The sequence below is a fragment of the Oncorhynchus gorbuscha genome, linkage group LG17, assembly GCF_021184085.1.
Source record: "Oncorhynchus gorbuscha isolate QuinsamMale2020 ecotype Even-year linkage group LG17, OgorEven_v1.0, whole genome shotgun sequence".
In the NCBI taxonomy this organism is placed as follows: Eukaryota; Metazoa; Chordata; class Actinopteri; order Salmoniformes; family Salmonidae; genus Oncorhynchus; species Oncorhynchus gorbuscha.
In genome coordinates this window covers 30370560-30388080 of record NC_060189.1, presented here as the reverse complement: position 1 = coordinate 30388080, position 17521 = coordinate 30370560, and the positions used below count along the sequence as shown (strand labels likewise).

Sequence of the window (17521 nt, the reverse complement as noted above, 5' to 3'; positions counted from 1 at the left end):
CCAGAGCACATTCAGATACACAAACAAAGGCTAATTGCCAACCAACGTCTGCATAATAAATGACTATACATCTAGAACAAACACATCCCCACCACCCAGCATTTATTAGGATACCTTTGCCAACAATTGATTTACATTATCATGGAGGAACGACAGGGGCAGTTCCTTAGGAAACCTCACCCACTTCTCCTAAAACACACAGGAGGCTCATTATTTGTGTAATATTCAATGGCAGGTGAATAATTTTTATGCAACTCTGGATAGTTGGGGGAGATTGATAACTCAATTATTTGCCCATTCAGTAGGCTGCCTCTGTCTCTCTCTCTGCCTGGCTCGGAGTCTGGAACGCCAGCAGCAAAAGATTGATGGGTAGAGGAGACCAATGGCTGCAGTGGCAATGCCGTGCCATCTCATCCAGGCACTGGGCCTGGACACGCCAGTCTCTTCCTCCGTTCGTCTCGCGGAGCCTCATAGCGAGGGCTCAGCGTCATTACCCTTCACTCCGCTGAAGAGGGGTTTATTATGAGGTTAGTGTGTTGGCAAGACTATTGTTTGGATGATGAATGCTGTTGGTGAGGGCTTTGGAGGGAAAATTAGTTATGTTGTGTTTTCGTTTCGAGGAAATACACAGCCGGCCCTCCTTTTTTAAGGCTGGAGGGCAAACAAAGAACAATTAAAGCGAGAGCCCTGTGTGCTGAAGTTCGGTTAAAAGGCAGGGAGGGAAATACATGAAAAAATAAGCAAATCACTGGAAACGTCCGTCAGGAGTAGTGAAGTCATTCCACAATGTGGCGGTGGTATTACAAGGTCACGTAGAAGGGAAACCAAAGGGCTGGGACTGCCTCCACTGGAACCTGTCTTTGAAGAATGGGTGAATGAAGGAATGGACAAACACAAAGGCCCTCAGCCCTCCAGGACCCGTCACATGAAATGATACCGCTAATGAGAAGAGAAGGGAGGATGATGTCACCCCATCATTCTCTCTCCCTCCCTCGCTCCCCTTCTCTTGTTCGCTCTCTCGCTCTCTGGCTTGACATGGTTGTGACTGCAAACAATGCAGTGACCCAAAATTCATTGCCTTCCTCCCTTCGACACACACACACACGCACTAAGTGCAGGGGCAGCTCATGCCTCTCAGACTCTGCCATGCAGGCCTAACAACACGAGGGAACGCATTCAAAATGTCAGCAGTAAATGTCAATTAAAAATTACAAGGGTGCTGGGAAAGGTGGGGTCTGAAGAAACTGACATGTTTCTTGACACGGCAGCGTTTATCTGACCAGGCTGTTGGCTGACATGATGGGATCTACACTGTCAGTTCCTTAACGCACCCCGACAAGGCCACTGCACTGAATACCAATGAAGACAGGAATGGACAGATCTCTTAGGTTCTTAGGCTTAGAGATGCCATCTTCCAATCAGTTTATCCATGTTGTATTCCATAACTCTAGTTTAATACCAAGAGCTTCTGTTGAAGCAGGTAGACGTATCACAACCGGCCGTGATTGGGAGTCCCACAGGGCGACGCACAATTGGCCCAGCGTCGTCCGGGTTAGAGTTTGGCCGGGGTAGGCCGTCATTGTAAATAAGATTTTGTTCTTAACTGACTTGCCTAGTTAAATAAAGGTTAAATTTAAAATACATTTAAAAAAGATGGGTAAGTACTATTGTCCTCTCACTATAACAATAACAGACTAGACTACATGTACTTTGGACTGGGCACAGAGGCGAAGTCTCAGCCGTCTGCTGTTATTGCTGCCGTGTCGTGCTGCCTGTGGTACTAATCATAGGACCTAATAGGAATAAAAGGCCCGTCTCTCAAACTTTGACTCGTATATCATGTCAGATTTGATCGACTGAGACAGTTTTCATTCAAGTGTTTTCTCATTAAAACGCCATTCATCCCCTCATGGTCTCGGAATGTTCTGGAACCCGGGCCAATTTTTTTTTTCTGGTCAACAACTTTCTTAAAGGGACTTTAATGAGGCCCACTAAAAATGGCAGCCATCAAAGATGGTCCTTCGAGTGTCACACTCCAGTGACATTGGGTTCTTGGGGTCGCCAACATTATCAAATGCCACAGAGCTCAGAACATTTCTATCCCCCCTGCCTTTGGGAAGCATGCCATTTCCAAATAAAACTATATTAGACCGAGAAAATAAAACACATTGTTGATTATGACCTTGGCATCCTGCTAGTCGCTTTCATTTCACTGCTCAGTATATTGTTGAATCATCCTCCCTGGAAGGCAGATGTTTGGTTAGATGGCATCTGTTAAGTCAATCAGGAAGCCATTTGTCTATACACATTCTTAACGCTCTCCTGCTGTAAAACTATTCCACCTCAGTTTCCTAATTTACCTTTTAATATAAATATCGGTAATATCATCAAAAGAATCCAAGTAGTTATATTTGTGACATACGAGACTGACAAATTGCTGTCAATTATAACTGTCATTATCACACTGCTGGAAAACAGATTAAATCATATTACTTCGCCATTATGACCTTTTAGACAAAGTGACAACTATCAGTTAACCAAACAAATTAAGGCTGTTCGCTCTGCTGCAGCCTCTCCACACAGCCTGGCTCTACCTGGTCTCTGGACACAGCATGGGGTAGCTGGAACCTTCCGGCACTGGCCGCCATATCACTGTGTGTCAGCGGGCCGTCACAGCTGAGTGGGGCCAGGGTTGGGGCTGTAGTGGCCAAGTTGTGAGGAGGGGGGTAGGAGCGCTGGGTGTGACCTTTCAGGCTCGGTGCATTTGGAAGCCATGGACGAGGCAAGGAGAGATAGGCCGCGCGCGAGCGCTTTCGCCCCTCAATTCTATTCCTCCATGCCCTGACACAAAACACACTTGGGTTGTTGTGTCGGTCACTTGGTTACTAAACCTGTAAGGTGGGGTCTCCATGGCGCCTGGCACTATGGAAGCCGTCAACACGGTGAGTGAGTAAGAGAAGCCCTACTGGCCAGGCAGGCGGGCGGTCTGGGTGCTCAGAGGGACGATATGGGTTTATTTGAGCCACAACGGTGTGAATGATGCTCTGGTACACATCATAGATCATTTCACCAGTACAACCCAAGGACTACGGATTTCTACTTGAGCACTATTTGTAAATTTGCTGACCAGATGAAAAAAATACTTATCATCTGAGAAAGCGGAATTCACAAACGGCTGTTTTACAACCCCTCATTCCTCACTTCACCTCCACTGTCGCTACAGTTTGTTTTAAAACGAAACTTCGTTAACTCCTCGAGGGAGACGTCGTGGGCCTGGCTTCCCTCTCTGAGACTCCCTGGCAGATGCCTGGAGTGTGAGTACTACTCGGAGACAATGACAAGAGGTCCTGTGTTGTATGCATGGGCCTCTACACGAGGCCGGCAGCACGCCTCCGTTCCTCCCCGGGGTGGGACTCTCCAGCCCCCCCCATTCCTGTCCAGGGGTTCTCATGACAACAGAGTCGAAGGGATTAATCACCCTTCCGTTTCACCGCGTTTCCCTTCAAACAATGTGTTGTGTAGTCTGGAAAACAATCCAGCCCCAGAGACGTTTCTTAATGGAAGTGACTCGTGTTGTAATTTAGTCCTACTACACGTACGTCCATGCAGTGACCCTCTTCGGGAGGAAGTGGGTAATGTTACACCGTGGGGATGTTTGGAGTGGATATGACCTGCATTTGAAGAAGTTGTTCTACACAGAGCTATATGACCTAGGCGTGACCTACCTTCAACAGACAAAAAAAAAAAGAAGGTAGGAGCCGCTAATGATGTGAAAAGGGGTTTGATTGGAAGATGTTAGAAAGTGTACTGCAAGCGTAGTATACTGCAGGTTTGGGTGGTTTTGCCACGCAGTGTGGAAATCAACGAGAAGACGTACCTGTTCCAGTAGCTCCAGAACTGCTCGTTCAGGTAGGTGCGATGGCTGTGGTCGTCCCCAAACGAGGCCTTGCTCTCAATCCAGTGGACAATATGGCCTTCCACAGCTGAAACAAGAAAACACAAAAAAGGTCATAGATCTGTGCATTTACCCTGGTCTAACCCTGCATTTACCCTGGTCTAACCCTGCATTTACCCTGGTCTAACCCTGCATTTACCCTGGTCTAACCCTGCATTTACCCTGGTCTAACCCTGCATTTACCCTGGTCTAACCCTGCATTTACCCTGGTCTAACCCTGCATTTACCCTGGTCTAACCCTGCATTTACATTCAGGCCTAAGATGTTTTCCAAATGAGAACAGTCCTTTAGAATTTCTACCCACCCACTATAATTCAAAAAGCACAAGTGGATTGTTTAAACTATAATCATATTATAGTCAGCTCTAATCAGCCAGTATAATCAAGCAAGCAACAGAACTAGCATTTGGATGCGGACATGTGACATTTTCTTGCCAAATAGACCTTGAAGCTTTTCAGTGACATCAACTAGAATGGAAGGGGAATGTGTATTGTTATTACAAGGGCTTGACACTTGTAATCATATCCAAAAGAGCTGTAAAGGCTAGCTATTTTAGCTAACTGACCATAGCAGTTACAAGTGAAAATGAAATAACACCGCTGACATTTATCGTGTAAATAAATACGTACCGATTGGCACCTCCAGAATAATGTCAGGCGTCTTGTCATAACCTTTGGTTCGCAGTTGGTTTTCATCTGCAGAAATCACAGGAATTTTAGCATTTTGACATTTCCCCATATTATAGTCTTTGAAAGACCTAAAGAAAAGCTCACACTTATTTGGTGACAGCATGCAGTGATACAGTGCAACATTCATAATGTTGTATCCACTCAAAAGCATTGGCTTGGTTTCTATCTTCCCTAGATTGACCTTTCAGAAATCCAGTAGGTCTTTCACACCAACCAGCATAGTTTATCCAAGATGCCTTTCGTTACCACCGCAGCACACTGATAACAAAAGCTCAGTGTTGGAAAAGCACCAAGATACAGCCGAGGACAGCAGAAAACAGGGAAACCATTAGCTACATCTGACACTTGTACTGCCACTGCACAAAATGTATAAAGCCTGGTAGTTACTCCACTCTCCACAGCTCCACTAGCAGCAGCAGTAGATGGGATGGTGGAGGTATAAAGCCTGGTAGTTACTCCACTCTCCACAGCTCCACTAGCAGCAGCAGTAGATGGGACGGTGGAGGTATAAAGCCTGGTAGTTACTCCACTCTCCACAGCTCCACTAGCAGCAGCAGTAGATGGGATGGTGGAGGTATAAAGCCCTGTAGTTACTCCACTCTCCACAGCTCCACTAGCAGCAGCAGTAGATGGGATGGTGGAGGTATAAAGCCTGGTAGTTACTCCACTCTCCACAGCTCCACTAGCAGCAGCAGATGGGATGGTGGAGGTATAAAGCCTGGTAGGTACTCCACTCTCCACTAGCAGCAGCAGTAGATGGGATGGTGGAGGTATAAAGCCTGGTAGTTACTCCACTCTCCACAGCTCCACCAGCAGCAGGTGGGATGGTGGAGGTATAAAGCCTGGTAGTTACTCCACTCTCCACAGCTCCACTAGCAGTAGATGGGATGGTGGAGGTATAAAGCCTGGTAGTTACTCCACTCTCCACAGCTCCACTAGCAGCAGCAGCAGATGGGATGGTGGAGGTATAAAGCCTGGTAGTTACTCCACTCTCCACAGCTCCACTAGCAGCAGCAGTAGATGGGATGGTGGAGGTATAAAGCCCAGTAGTTACTCCACTCTCCACAGCTCCACTAGCAGCAGCAGTAGATGGGATGGCTGAGAGTCATAAAGCATAAAGAAAGGGACAGAGACTTGGCATTATAGCCGCTGTGAGCCTGACCCCTTCCTGCACGGGCCGCAGCCATTGTCCTTGACTCCTGGCGCGCTTCGCCCATTATCCGCCCAACACCTGATTTAAAACTCAGTCTGACCAGGTCATTCAATTCTGGGGGCCTGCCTCTTCGTCACCAGCCAAGCTCGACTAATGGGCCAGAAAGGGGGACAGAGCGGAGAGTGGTCTCGAGGTGGAGGGTTGAGAGAGGAGAGGCGAAGATCTGTGGCAAGCAGCCTACAGCCAGAGGCCCATAGTGGTGGTGGAGGGGCGGTGTGGTCTCTCTCCTAACACCTACAGGGCTGTTGACATTGTCATGCAGCGCCAATCCCCTTTTTACATCACCTTTGATTAAAATGAATGGCCCGTCCCGACTGTAGGGGAGCTTATTTCCAATCCATTTATCAGGCTAGGTGTCGTGAGGCAGGGCTGCCTCTGTGGCACCTAACGCCATGCCGAGGCCCCTAAACTCGTGACAGTTTTAGAACAGTCATCCACGCAGGCCTGGAGGAAGGTCAACACTCCAGGCCCAAATAAATGATATCGTCTTAATGACAGAGGGAATTACTTTTTTCCCCCTTCATCACTCATCTGACCGAGGGGAGTGGATGGGGGAAATTTCCCTCGAACAATTTCACACCTGGACACTCACTACCTTAACCTAGACTGTCTGGACTGTCTGGACAAGACAATAGTGGATGGGAGGGAAGGCCAGACTGAAGTAGAAAACACATTTGAAAATGTGTTTTCAAATGCGTTGCTTGAGGGGAAATGACCAATTCTTATGGTCAACATTGTGATTATGGCTAAAAACAGACTAAGCTTGATAGCTAATACAACATTAAAACCAGGGCATTTGTTTGGGTACTTGCAGTACATGAGTATTTCGTCCGTACTCAGAAACATGTTACTCAACATGAATTCAGCTATGTGGGCTGTGTTGTATAAGCAAAACCCTTTCCTAGAATAATCTATGCATGAGACTACAATACTGAAGATGAACACTTAAACAGCATTCATATTAAAGGAACAGATACTACTTCATGTCTCTCCACCCCATTCAGGAGGAGGAGGAGGAAAATAAATCTGGGCAGAAACTGACCATTTTTGTAAAATGTTCTAAATGAAACCATTTGAGTGAGGAAACCTGAGTATCAAACATTAGGTCAGTATCCTTGAAGCTCTTATTTCATCAAATATTCATACTGGGCTAGCGCATGAATTAAACATACAGGGTATTAGATAACACAGCTCCTGGTTGTTAGTAAATCAATGGGAGATAACACCCACTACATCACTCGTGTCCACATTTCCTTTTTTAAACTCTCCTCCTGTGAAAAAAAAACAGAACGCATGGCCAGATTAATTTAGCTAACTGTTGTGGTGTGTGAGAGAGAGCTGTAGTCTTACCTAGGAAGGACAGGTTTCTCTCCTTCAGTTTGTCACGTAGGAGCACCTCGGCCTCCTGGCCAATAGCACTAGGGGTGAATGGTTAAGGACATACACCCACCAGCACTCAGTCACTTTTACTCACTTTTCAAAGGATAAACACGGATGTCGCTAGAGAGTCTAGATCAAATCTAGCACATACTGGTTGTGACTCATAGCCTGAAAACACATTGTATTGGCACAGCATTTACCACTCATTAATGATAAGTCCAACTGCATTCGAGAGAGAATAACAGTTTCCCTGCAAATCCATCAAATTCCACTGCAAAAAAAGACATATTTATCCCCCTGGGAGGTGGGTTGCTATGGAAACGGCAATCCTCCCTTAAAAGGGTTGCTGTGGCAACAACGTGAGAGTGTGCGTGAATTAAGAGTATGTAAGGGTGTGCGTATGTGTTACTACGGGGACTGAAGTTACCCATCAACCGGACATCAGATGAGACAGCTACTAAGCTCTCATGCTAAGCTATGTGCTGTATATGCGGATCATATGCCCCTACCCAACATAATCTGAGCAGGGGTTTTATGGCCATCCATCAAAATTAAACAACAAATCTGCAGATTACAAAAACTCACTTTTCTGAGGAAACAAAATGTTGAGCAAATGCCAATTTGGCAAAACGCATAGAGCCTCTGGACTGTACTGCTCATAACAATGAAGAATCAAAAACAAACAATAAATGTGCCTTTAGAATAAATGCCATTGTGAATTAAGGGAAACTGTGGAAAGCATTCTGCATTCATGAAGGGGCAGATATATGCATAATTAGCTCTTTTGGCAAAATGCTAAAACTCCTTCAGGCATTAAACCGCCACCCACCCACCCACCCACCCACCCACCCACCCACCCACCCACCCACCCACCCACCCACCCACACACACACACACACACACACACACACACACACACACACACACACACACACACACACACACACACACACACACACACACACGCGATTAATACATGCATGCCCTGAGTGACACACGCAGCAGAGCCAATCTTCTGATGTCCACATGGAGCCGTTCCAAAAGCACATAGGAGTGGGGCGGTTATCATGAACTGGCCGTGGCGGAGTGAGTGAATGTGAGTTGACGCTGGAGGGAGGAGGGTGAAAGGAAGGTGAAGGGGGGGGGGTGAGGACGGAGGGCAGGATGGGACAGGGTTGACCGCCCCTGAACAGAGAACAAGCCCCCGCCACACCGCACCCCGATCCTTGCCCCACGCAAACATAGCACTCCCCAGCTGCTTTCCCCTAAATATTCAAATAGACCCCCCCCCCCATTGCGCCCTCTTGCTGCCCCAACCCACGCCTTCCTATCTGGGGGAGAGGGAAAGAGAGAGGAGGTAGTGGTGGTGACCTGGCATTGACAGCCCATGACTGCCCATCTCCCACTCTCTGATCACTGGGCCTGCACTGCTGCACTGATAGGGAGGGAGAGACAATGATCAAGTGAGAAAGAGAGAGAGAATGAACAAGAGTGTGATAGAATAAGACAAAGAGAGAGAGAGAGAGAGAGAGAGTAGTAGCTAGGAGGGCTATATTTCATGTGGCAGTGACACGCCAAGAACTCTCCATGGTGCTGATAACTCGGACTGCTCTCTTTACTGAGCAGGCAGGTGAACAGGCAAACAGGGAAAGGTCAATGTAGCATAATGGCAGTAGAAGACACCTTTCTAATGGTAGAAAGTCATATTTGCCTAAACCACATTCAATGTACTCTATTGCTTATAACTCATACAATTATTTTCAGGGGTCCAAAACAACTTCAACTTTGCTTAATTTCTTGACTTCCAGTATCCCCCTTCCTGGTCCATTTGTTCTATTGGACTTGTCACATTTTAAGAGCCACTTAACCCACAGGAAGTAAATAGAAAATGGCTGTGAATACGCATGCCTACCCCGTTCCTACCCCGTTCCTGTGGCATAGAACATTGGGCCTGATTCACTCTGTGAACAAGAGAAATGCATTTACATCAGCCTCCTCCTCCTCTCCTCTCCTCCACCCCTGCAACGGGGACGGCGGGGAGTCAGGATGAAACACTTCCCCTCTGAAGCAGAACTTTTTATGTCAGGTGAAGCCAGACACATCTCATCCCCTTCAATAGCTCCTCGTCAATTTCAGGCTTAACATTTATGGGTAAGGATACTGTTTGATGCAGTCTACCAGTGGTCCATAACAGCAGTCATTTATTGTGCACTGAAAAGAGGGGGAAGAAATATTACAGCATCCACGCAGAGGGAAGGAAGAAAGAAGCCCCCACACCCGTTAAAAAGGGTTGGGAATCCGGCTTAATATTTCAGAATTTTAACTCACACACGCAAGACTTGCTCCAGGACATTAAACATGAGATAGGTACAGTATGGATTCATTTAGAACAAATAACACGCATTCACTATTTCAGTGATAATTAAATGACGTTGTGTGGAATTATAATGTTATTTGCTACAGTATAAACGTATCATTCAAATACCTGGTAGACGTGATTGGCTAAAGCCTGGTCTGGAATCAAAGACGGCTCCCGTAGCATGTTGTTGAGGACTTGCTTGGAGGCTGCGAGTAGGACAGGGAGAGAGCCAGCACACAAACTATCGTTAGTCATCCCAGTCCCAACAACGCCCCAATCCAAATATCAAACACCTTTTAGAAATGTAACAGAGACACAAAAGGTGGAGGATCAACAGAGTAGATAAACACCAAGGTCAGGTTTACCATAATATACCCTGCTGATGCCAGTGTTCCTGCAGTATTTCTAGCCTAGTCCATCGACCTGCCTGGCTGCTTTGGAGCCTACTGAGATTTTCCATAGATAAAAGTTTCACTCGAGAGCACAGGAGCCCCATGTAGTTTATCTACGTTATGAATGATGACTATTTTGCTTCTCTCATCCCCATTCAAGCTCTACTAACATTATAAATCAGTGAGCTGCAAGCCGTCGGATTGATTCCCTATTACTGCAACAGCAAAAATTCCTTAAATCATTTTTTAAAAGATTGGGATTAAATGGATTGTATCATTGTGTGACGAAATGGTTGAGGCGCGCCATTCTAATGATATATACACACGATCGTGACAGACTCACTGCATTACTGACAATCTCGGGAATGTTTCTATTCATATTTCAGACGTGAATGGATCCTGTCCAAAAACACAGCTAGCTAGGGAATCTCTACCGGAGATGTGTAGGTAGATAGGGCTGAAGACAGGAAGTCTAATTTGAAGGGTTTATAGAAAAGGAGAGGAAGAGGAGTGAACAGCGTCCAGTGAAATAAAATCGACTTAAAAGGACTGTGGTTTTATAAGACCCGACTTACTATACAAGCCTCTATTAAACCAGAACCTTCATTATGACGAGATCTTTGCTAGAACACATAAAACGCTCAGAACCTCCCTCCTCCCCTCGCTCTTTTCCTTCCTTCATAGATGCTACTCTTCTTGTGTACTATCACACCCCCGGCAGAGGAAGAACAAATATGATCCCTCGTCTGCTCTTCCCAGTGCTGAGAGAGAAACGAGTGGAGGGAGAACAAAGCCCAGTCAGCACTTCTCTCTCTCTCTCTCTCTCTCTCTCTCTCTCTCTCTCTCTCTCTCTCTCTCTCTCTCTCTCTCTCTCTCTCTCTCTCTCTCTCTCTCTCTCTCTCTCTCTCTCTCTCTCTCTCTCTCTCTCTCTCTCTCTCTCTCTCTCTCTCTCTCTCTCTCTCTCTCTCTCTCTCTCTCTCTCTCTCTCTCTCTCTCTCTCTCTCTCTCTCTCTCTCTCTCTCTCTCTCTCTCTCTCTCTCTCTCTGGGCTGTGCTTTATGTCTCTGCTCATTTTTCTCAGAGATTGGTACCTTCACACGCAGATCCATACCATGCTCCCGCGCAGACAGCGCCGGCAATGAAGAAAGAGGGTTATATTTTCCCCTCGAGTTAGGACACCTCATGACAAATGATAATGGATAATCAATACAGTGGGAAATATGAGGCAGCAAACTTGATGAAGCCGAGAGACATATTACTCGCCAGCAACACTCGTTTCTCTTAACAAAGTCACTACTCGACTGTGCCTAATAATCTGAAGGAAAATCAAAGCACCCACAACCACATCAGCAATATTGGCAACTTATTCCACATTAATGGTATTTTGATTGATCCCCCCCCACCCCCTTCCCTCCTAATGGTAGTTTTATAGATTTGACGCTGCTTCTGCGAAACAGTCATGTGTAATAACGTTCCCGAAGGCAAACGGCCACCACTAAAGCTCTTCTTACTAGCACTCATAATAGGAGGTTGGCCATCACCACATTCTAGTCTCTCACATACAGTAATACCACACTAACACGTATACAGTTTAGCAATATGCTAACATGCTCCCTTTCCCTCCCATCTTGTTATTCATCCGCTATTTTCTTCGGAGTAGCCATGATAAGTGTTTGTTTCTTTTCGTGGTCTTTTTGTTGTTGTTGAGAGATAGGGTTATAAATAGCCATAAAGAGGGCGACCTTGGAGCTGACATTGTGGAGTTTCAAGCCAAGCAATGACCTGATGAAAATGGAAGACCAGGCCGCTAATAAATCAGGCTGCCTTTAAAATGACTTTACCCTAATGCTCATTCATCACAGGCCGGCCTTAATGCCATTTGCAGGCCGGGAATCGCCCGCCGTGCGCCGTGCGCAAACAAGGCAGTAAATAACAACAGGGCCCAGCCCAGCATCCCCGTCTCCCTCGCATCGCTGCAGCCTCCGTCGAATATCAGCATACATTTATTCAAAGACACCCCCGCCTTGCACAGCACTGCACACCACGGCGCCGTGAGCTGCACCACCACACACACACACACACACACACACACACACACACACACACAGAAAGAGACACATACACAAAGAGAGAGAGAGAGAGAGACGCACAGACACGCACACATAAATACATACACTAGATCATCACAAAACAACAACACACACACACAAAATGTTCCAGCCACACATGCAGAGAACAAAGCCTGCAGCATGACTTTACACCTTGTAAATATACACCGAATGTATTGTAATTGTCCCATGTTGGCATCAATTCTGACTGAGGTATCATATCATCAACATCTAAGGCGCAGGAGTGGGGAGGAGAACATTAGAAAGAAACACTTCACCTCCCATTGGGATTTGCTAAAGAAAACAGCTAGCGTAAAAGAAACACACCACAACATCCCGTTTAGTCGAGCTTCCAACGCACAAAACAAAAAGCTCAATGCTACAAGGTAGGTAGCTCGGTACTGTAACCACAAGAACGTAACTAGTAACCCTGCTTGATTTCTCTTTCCTTACTCATTTCATTTGTATCATCTCTCCCCCCTTGTTCCAGAAGGGTGAAAAAGTCATTATGCGAAGAAAAAAAGAAAAAAAGAAAAGAAAAAAAAGCTCATTAGAAGGCAACATTGGTTGAGGGAGGACCGTTATAAACAATAATGGATGGCGGTCGTTATTGCCCTCGACACTGATGAGCTCCTCGGCAAGTTTGTTTATTAATTAAAAAACAGAGTCCTTTTTTTTCTTCCCCCCTCATAGGGGACCAAGCCCTGCATATCCCCCCACCCGAACCCAACCACCCCCTCATCGTTCCCATGCACAAGCCATTGGGCTACGGAAGGACACTCGTTCATCAAACGTCACGGAGCAGGAAAGAGACGGCTCCTGATAATGTGCGCTGTTAAAGCTGATTTTCCATGATGAATCTCGGAGCATATAAATTGGCTAATATCTGAAAACATTTACAGATACTGGAGGAATTGACTACTTGTGGGACATGATAGATGAGCCCCAGACACTGGTGGACAGCTCGGCAAATCTCCGCGGCTACCTAAAGCCCTCATTTGATTTTCCAATTTACTCCTTTTAAAATGTATCCTCCCGCTTTTATAAAAAGAAGACGAGAGAAGGAGAGAGAGAAAAGGTGTGTTGTTCCTCCTGCTATGTGTATTATTATGGTGCTGGGTGGTATCGACAGCGAGGGAGGAGCAGAGCACCAGAAGGGGTTGCTGGGGCGGGAACTGATCTACTTCCACCTGATTTTCCCTGATAGCACTGAAATGAAAGTGTGCGTATGGTTGGGCTGGGGTGGCTCTACCATACAGAGCTCTTCCTGGGTCAGGCCATAAGACTGCAGCAGGGGCCGACTTCAGTTCCTCTGATGAAAAGGAGTAATTAGCATACTTGTCAAGTGAGGTGCCACACGCCTGCTTACCTTGCCCACAACCCCCTCCTCCGACTCTTTTTCTTGCTTCCTCCTTGCTAATGAAGTGCCCTGGCTCTCATTATTCAAAACAAAACGGATGTATGAATGTGCGAGTCTTGGTCATATCTTGTGCAAACAGGAGGGAGAGAGAAGCGCTTAGTGACAAATAGGGGAGAAACCATAAGAGTCATAAACAGTGGGTCTAAAGCTACATCCATTTTGTGATCAACAAATTAAATCAATGAAACGTGAAAAATGTTGAAAACCATGGACATTTTTCAGAAATGTTAACATCTAATGTAGGCGACATAACCTTGCCTACATGGTTCTCTGGTACATGGTTCTCTGGTGAGCGAACATGACAATAAATCTTGCAGCGGTCCAATTGCATAGTTAGAAAACATGGAGCAGGAATTTAATCTGCTGGAAGGCCTTGGGAAAAAGGAAAAGGTCAAATAGCTAGCAAAATTGCCTCCTCAAAAAAAGTGTATCTAAATCTAGAGGCACTTCAACTCACGTCAGTGGGGAGAATGGAGAGAGGGATGGAGGGAGAGAAGGGATGACAAGATGGGGGGGGGGTGAGATCCCTCAGTCTCCCCCTCTGATCTCCTAGTTAGTGACTGCTAAGAGTCATCATCATCATCATCATCATCATTATCCATTGGCAAGCCTCAATACATTTAAGTCATGAGGTCAACAAAGAGGCAGTTAGCCTAGTGGTTAGAGCGTTGGGACGGTACCAAAAAGGTTGCTGGTTCGAATCCCAGAGCTGACAAGATAAAAATCCGTCGTTCTACCGCTGAACAAGGCAGTTAACCCACTGTTCCCCGGTAGGCAGTCATTGAAAATAAGAATGGACTTGCCTAGCTAAAAACAATAACGAAAGCAAACTGACCAATCAACATTTAACTTCAAACACTGTCTAGTCTTCATCATATTATGGATTAGAGTGCATGGATGTAGGTTTATGTATTCTACCTAAATACACAAAGCACCCCGATATTATGAAGAAAATTCTTGAGAACAATTGTAAATTACGTGGACCTAGAATGGCAATACTGTCCTCTGTATAGTGCCGTTGTCTCTCTAGGAGTAAAGGAGAGTTTTCCTCAGTACTACCTGCCCCTCCCCTCTAGCCAGTCTGTCTTCATGAGACGAGGAACATTATGGATGTTGATATCATATTCAATACATGACGAAACTGCTTTGAATCTATTGATTTATTTACATGCGCCACCAAATAGCCGCGCTATCGTCCTGCCTGAGTGATGCTCACTTTAATCCTTTAGCAGGAAGAGGAGGAGAGAGGGGAGACAAACCACCAGCAAAACAAAACAAGGAAAAAGACAGAAAACAATTTAAAAGTCTGTATTGATCTGGCTGTAGTGATTGTACATATATTCCACAGTCCCAAAGGCCCAATTTCTGTGTCTCTTAAATGCAAAGGAAAGAGGAGAATAAGAAAAGGATGGCGCTAGTCCAAGGAGTCGCTCACCCAGTTGGGGGTAGATCCCTTATATAGGAGAAGTCTATTGATCTTTGCAGACTGCTCGCTCTCCTGCGACACACACCACACAGTGTGTCCGGCGGGGGGGTGGGGGGGGGCAAATGATTGATACGCCTGCCAATAGCCCTGAACAAACCTGTTAGCTAATTGCCAGCAAATACAATTATCCTAGCATTGTTTCATAATGGAAACACATTACATAAGTCTAATATACACATAGGGAGGTTCCAGATTTGACCGTGGAGCCTGTGTGTGCAGCGCTTCATTGCCAAAGGCCAGGCAGGTCACCACTGAGAGGGGAGGCGATAGAGAGAGGCTGTGTCAATTTCTAAGTCACACTCACACAGGCTGGCTAGCAGCAGAGAACCAGCTCTCTGCATGGGAAAGCTGCATGGATGACACAGCCTGACTATGTCATGTTTGAAGACTGGCTATATTTGTATTCATGAATGTATCTATTTTGTACAGCCTATATATCATCTACCATTTTATTGTCAAGAGATTGAGAATATAGACATTTTTCATTTTCAAATATTTCAAATGATTTGTCTTAGTCTTCACAATGTGGATGCTTGTCGTCACCGCAAAGCTACATGCTGCATTACAGAAGCATTACTAATAAGTATACAAGCACATACGTGTGCAAATAAATATTGAAAGTCTGTTTTTACATCAAATGCATATCCATCGTAGCAAAGGTTCCTTTCACCTTCATGTGTGATCCCAGCATCTATACTGTACTGTAGGGATGGGCACTCTTATTTAAAACAGTCCAATATCCCATCACTTGTGCGAGTACAGAACTTGGACTATGCGGATATCTGACTTTTATTTTATATTTATATATATGTCATGATACTATTTGAATAGAGAAATCATTTCAAATGCCCGTCCCTACCGTACAGCCTTCAAGAAGCTAATCTCACCTAGTTCCAGTGTTTGGGTTCTGTGTGGGCTGTGTCTCAGACAGAGAAGGCCTCGGTCTGCCTTGCTCTACACACTACGCCGGCTACTATTTTGACAGGCAGTGGATAACGGTGGGTCCAAAGCAATCACAGACTTGACTTTGACAAATGGCTGTGCTGTGGAGAAGTTGAAAATAACACACATCCACTTTAATCTCGTTCTTGATTAAATCGAAGGCGCTGTGTTTTGACACCGTGTGATTCACTCATAAAGCAACCCACTGCCACACACTTTCCAGGATGTGTCTATTGAAATGATGTGGAATCATTGTGTGTGTGTGTGTGTGTGGGATGTGTATGAGTGACAGACAGAGAGAGAGACAGAGAGAGAGACAGAGGAGAGAGGAGAGAGAGAGACAGAGGAGAGAGGAGAGAGAGAGACAGAGGAGAGAGAGAGAGAGAGAGAGAGAGAGAGAGAGAGAGAGAGAGAGAGAGAGAGAGAGAGAGAGAGAGAGAGAGAGAGAGAGAGAGTGAATGAGAGTATTAGAAGGAAATGAACACAGAACACTCATCTGAATGAATTAGGTGAGGTAAAGGATCCCAGAATCAAATGGTGACGATGTGAAGTCTCAAGGTTGAAAAACACCAACAAACCACACAAGAAAGTAGAGATACTTAAGAAAAAGAACCCTGCCAAACAAGCAGGCTACAGTATGTCCTCCTGAACGTTTTGCATAGCAGGTCGTGTTTTCCACTGCATCAACGAAGGGGAGAATTTATGCTGCAACCAAGAACAGTCCAGGGACCTAGACTGTCAGCCAGCCAAGGCAAACATTACACAGGGGGTGAAGGACTATGAAATACCAAAAGACAATATTCTGTCCTCTCCTTTCTTCTCCTCAGAATAAGCAACAAGACAAATATACAGAGGGTTGATGTGCTGCGCATGGTGGAGCAGAGATGGACAGAGAGCAATTACCCTGGTGTTCACGGCTCACTTTGAATATGGCGGTGAATGTTACTCATAAACCTTTTACAGGCAAGTCCCCCGAGCTCACTTAACAGCCCGTTTTAATCATCCAGTTGACACTTGGAAAATAACTAAATGTTTTTTCTTCACCCAGTGGCAAATTAACTCCTGGTTCGCCATCCTGTTGCTCTTTGTAATGTTACCATGTTATTGTGGGTTTACAAGGTATGTGGTAACTGGGACTGTATGGATGGGCGAAGGAGGAGTAATTGTTGACTGTGATAATCAAAATAATCCCACAGTTTGCAATTATGTATATGGGTGTGATGATTTGTCAACTTTTCATAGACTATTTGTTTTAGAGGTCGACCGATTAAATCGGAATGGCCGATTAATTAGGGCCGATTTCAAGTTTTCATAACAATCGGAAATCGGTATTTTTGGGAGCAGATTTGCAGATTAAAAAATATATATAATTTGACACCTTTATTTAATCTTTAACTAGGCAAGTAAGTTAAGAACACATTCTTATTTTCAATGACTGCCTAGGAACAGTGGGTTAACTGCCTTGTTCAGGGGCAGAACGACAGGTTTTCACCTTGTCAGCTCGGGGGATCCAATCTTCAAACCTTAACTAGTCCAACGCAATAACGACCTAACTCTCGTTGCACTCCACAAGGAATT

At 45.5% G+C, this 17521-nt stretch overlaps 1 protein-coding gene across 3 annotated transcripts in view; it reads right to left on the bottom strand.

The window, feature by feature from the left end:
* Positions 1-17521, bottom strand: part of cdin1 (CDAN1 interacting nuclease 1) — a 90135-nt gene that overhangs the window by 35782 nt on the left and 36832 nt on the right. For all 3 annotated transcript variants that reach the window (XM_046307709.1, XM_046307711.1, XM_046307712.1), the window contains exons 7-11: positions 9723-9802; positions 9399-9448; positions 7208-7275; positions 4585-4650; positions 3878-3983 (exon numbers count right to left, since the gene is read on the bottom strand). In XM_046307709.1, coding sequence (XP_046163665.1) covers positions 3878-3983; positions 4585-4650; positions 7208-7275; positions 9399-9448; positions 9723-9802 — 370 coding nt within the window. The remainder of the gene's footprint in view (positions 1-3877; positions 3984-4584; positions 4651-7207; positions 7276-9398; positions 9449-9722; positions 9803-17521) is intronic.